General features: G+C 53.9%; 1 protein-coding gene across 1 annotated transcript in view; it reads left to right on the forward strand.

Annotated features, from left to right (window-relative positions):
- Ssc4d (scavenger receptor cysteine rich family member with 4 domains) overlaps nucleotides 1-3685 on the forward strand; it is a 12088-nt gene that overhangs the window by 2616 nt on the left and 5787 nt on the right. Inside the window, exons 2-6 of the mRNA XM_033765272.1 lie at nucleotides 801-1007; nucleotides 2023-2058; nucleotides 2256-2561; nucleotides 2807-2884; nucleotides 3598-3680. Of these exons, the coding sequence (XP_033621163.1) occupies nucleotides 833-1007; nucleotides 2023-2058; nucleotides 2256-2561; nucleotides 2807-2884; nucleotides 3598-3680 (678 nt within the window). The 5' untranslated portion in view covers nucleotides 801-832. The remainder of the gene's footprint in view (nucleotides 1-800; nucleotides 1008-2022; nucleotides 2059-2255; nucleotides 2562-2806; nucleotides 2885-3597; nucleotides 3681-3685) is intronic.

Raw genomic sequence — 3685 nt, forward strand, 5'->3', positions numbered from 1 at the left:
TGTAGCCCAGGCTGGTCTCGAACTCAGCGATCGTCCTGCCTCAGCCTCCCGAGTACTGGGATTACAGGCATGCGCCACCACCCCCAGCTCTACTTTTTTGCTTTACTTCTTAAAGTAATTTTTGAATTATGGTATGAAAGCAAAAAAGTAGAGCTGGGGGTGGTGGTGCACACCTTGTGATCCCAGCATTCTAGGAGACCAAGGCAGGAGGATTGCCATGAGTTTGAGGCCAGGCCTGGGCTACACAGGGAGACCCTATCTCAAAAAACAAACAAATAAACAAAAAAACTCAAACATTTCCTTAATTTTTTTTTACATCGACTCACTTCTTCTAATTTAAATCCATTTTAAAAGGAAACTTTATATCGTTCCAATAAATTCAAAAGCAGGGTGCTTTGCTATAAATAGAAAGCACTGCAAAAAAAAAAAATCCATGAAAATAAAATAAATGCATATCAATAACCCCCTAAGATTAAGTGGGTTAATGAAGTGCCACTCATGGCACTGACCACACTACAGGACAGCACCCCGGAGGATAAGCTCTGAGTCCCAGGGACCACCACAGCTGGCCACAGGCAGCCTGGCCACGCTCACCTCCCACCCCTTGCCTCCTTTGCACTGGTGGCTCCCGCCAAACCTGACTCCTCATTAGCTTCCTTCCACACCCGCCTTCCTCTCATGTCCCAGCTGTTGCCAGTGCCCTTGCTTCCCCTGGGAATGTCAAAGCCAAGTGGCAATAGCAGGTGCCCCTGAAGCTGGCTCCTCCAGCTGACAGCACGCATTGCAATCTTGAATTCCAGATGTTCCAGCTGTGACTTTGCCCGACCCCTTGATGGGACCATCTGAGAGGCTACCCGCTGGCTGGGTGTACAAGGAAGCAGAGATGCGAATCAGAATCCTGGGTCCCCAGCTGGATGAGATGAGCAGGGGGTGGAGGCCTGGGGATGGAGGTGCTGCCCATTCGCCCCTTCCCCCAGCCCTGTCTTTCCTCCTCCTCCTTCCTCTGGGTGAGTGTCCCCACCTTTTCCTGGCTGTTTTCTCATTGACAAATTACAGTGGGAGGTGGGTTGTGAATGAGCTGGATTCCGGGCTTCTTTCTACTCTGACATGGTTGATGATACTATGAGCCTGAGTTTGGGGAACAGAGGTCTCAGTATTGAAGGTGAGAGCTAAATGTACCCCAACAGGGGGCAATCAGGGGACACCAGAAATAGAGGAGGGGAAGGAGCGGGCTCTCCAATTTCTGCAGGGAAGGCAGCTGGAAGCCAGGCATGGTGGTACACACCTATAATGATCCCAGCACTGAGGGAGGCTGAGGCACGAGGATTGCTGGGAGTTTGAGGCCAGTCTGGGCTACACAGTGAGCTGAAGGCCAACCTGGAATACACAATAAGACCCTCTCTCAAAACACAAAGGGATTGGGGATATGGCTCATGGTAGAGAACTTGCTGATCAGAAGACACGAGAAGGCTCAGCTCCTGGGACTCATCAGGTAGCGGGAACCTAAGGGATTCAGCTGTAGAAAAAGACAGGCAGGTCTGTGTCTCTGATTTTTTTTTTTTTGGTCCTGGCAATTGAACCCAAGGACTCTGTGTTGAGCTACATCCCTCAACTCTTTCTGAGATAAGGTCTTGCTAACTCACTAAATTGCCCAGTTTAGCTCAGTGGTTTTCTACTACCTGCTTCTCAAACACAAGGTCCCAAGTTTGATTCCTGGTACCAAAAACAAAACAAAACAAAAGTAATTCTAAATTGCCCAGCTGGACTTCAATTTGCAATCCTCCTGCCTCAGCCTCTTAGAGTGCCACCGTGCCCAGATCTTTCCAGGGTGGCCTGTGGACTCCTTTGGGAAAGGATGCTGAGACCCTAACAGTCCCAGAAAGTAAAGGTGTACTTTGGAAAGACAGGGATCCAGGGGGCAAAGGTGATAGCAAGGACCATGGAGGAGGGGAGGCTGTGTTCCTGGGACCTAGCAGCCAAAGAATGGGCAGAGGGGCCCAAGCTCTTCCTATTCTGTTTCAGCCAGCGCCCTGCAGCCCACTCTGCTGCCCTTGCCAGGTAAGTGCCTGCTCCTCCCTCTTACTCCCTGCTCTGGCAGCCCATTGTGACTGCAACATCCCCCCTCCAAAGCATCACCACAGTCTGCCCATGTCACAGAAGGGACCGATCCCAAGGCTCCCAGGGCTTTGCAGCAAAGCAGGCATCCTGGGGGCTGGGCATAGGGACCCCTGGTGCCAGCTCAACCCTCTTTGCAGAGTTGAGGCTGGTGGGGGGCCCGAGCCGTTGCCGAGGGCGCCTGGAAGTCCTGCATGGTGGCTCCTGGGGCAGCGTCTGTGATGATGACTGGGACGTGGTGGATGCCAAAGTGGTGTGTCGTCAGCTGGGCTGCGGCCTGGCACTGCCTGTGCCACGACCCCTCACCTTTGGCCAGGGCAGGGGCCCTATCCTACTGGACAACGTGGAATGCCGCGGACAGGAGGCTGCACTGAGCGAGTGTGGCAGCCGGGGCTGGGGCATCCACAACTGCTTCCACTACGAGGATGTGGCCGTCCTGTGTGACGGTGAGCGCAGGCCTGGGGGGCCCTGGAGGACAGTAGATGGTGATGGGCAGCAGGGTTGTAGGGACCTCCTGGGGTCTGGCTGTCCCATGCAGACTGAGGCAGAAGCTGCACCACCTCATGCTGGAGAAGAGGCTTTGACCCTTTGTGTGGCTGGAGGCCCTGACGAAGGCACCCAATTTATGGGTGTGTGGTTGGAGAACAGAAAGATCCCTAATTCCTTCTTTCCACCCTGCTTCCTGCCCTAGAATTCTTGCTCACCCAGCCACCTACAAGGAAGATGTTAACCAGCAACGTGTCCCCTACCACTCCTCCGAATGGGAAAGGTAAGTCAGGGGAATGAGGAACATCCCTCATTATCCTCTCTGAGGAATCTCACGCTACCCTAGGCAACTGAAGGCTGAGAGAGATCAAGCAGTGTTGGGGGAGGAGTGAGGGTAATGGGAGACTCAGCAGAGCACAAGAATCTTATTTCCTGGTCATCCTGGTGGCACACACCTTTAATCCCAGCACTATGGCAGGCTGAGGCAGGAGGATCATATGGTCCAATCCAGCCCGCACAATTTAGCGACCCTTTCTCAAAATAAAATCTAATAAAGGGCTGTGGATGTAGCTGGATGTTAAGAGCACTTCCCTAGCATGCAGAAAGCCCTGGGTTCAATGCTCAGGGTAGGCGCAGAGGAAGAAGAGGGTCAGGAGATCAGGCAGGGATGCACAGAGGAAGAGCTGTGGGGGATGCATCTTGAAAGGTGAGATTTTCTTCAGGCAGTAGTAAATAAAGCAGCAGCACATCCTAGCCTTCCCTGAGAGCAGGGACAAGGAAAGCGAGGACTGGTTTTAGGCGAGGCTGACAATCAGAGCTGTCTGTCGCGTGCATCCACCAGCCACTCCTGTCATCTAGTCATCTAGGCCGAGAGGAGGCAGTGCCCCTGGGGTTTGGGGACCTGAAGCACATGGCACTGTGGAGGGGTTGCCTGGTGCAGGGATTGGAAGGCAGAGTCCTGCGGGCCATGCTCCCTTATCCCCGCCACCATCACAGGCGAGGGCAGCGTGCGCCTGGTGGGGGGCGCGGGCCCGTGTCAGGGCCGAGTGGAGATCCTGCACGGCGGCCTGTGGGGCACGGTGTG

The sequence above is a fragment of the Fukomys damarensis genome, unplaced genomic scaffold (genome assembly GCF_012274545.1).
Source record: "Fukomys damarensis isolate Sample0158 unplaced genomic scaffold, DMR_v1.0_HiC HiC_scaffold_17, whole genome shotgun sequence".
NCBI lineage: Eukaryota > Metazoa > Chordata > Mammalia > Rodentia > Bathyergidae > Fukomys > Fukomys damarensis.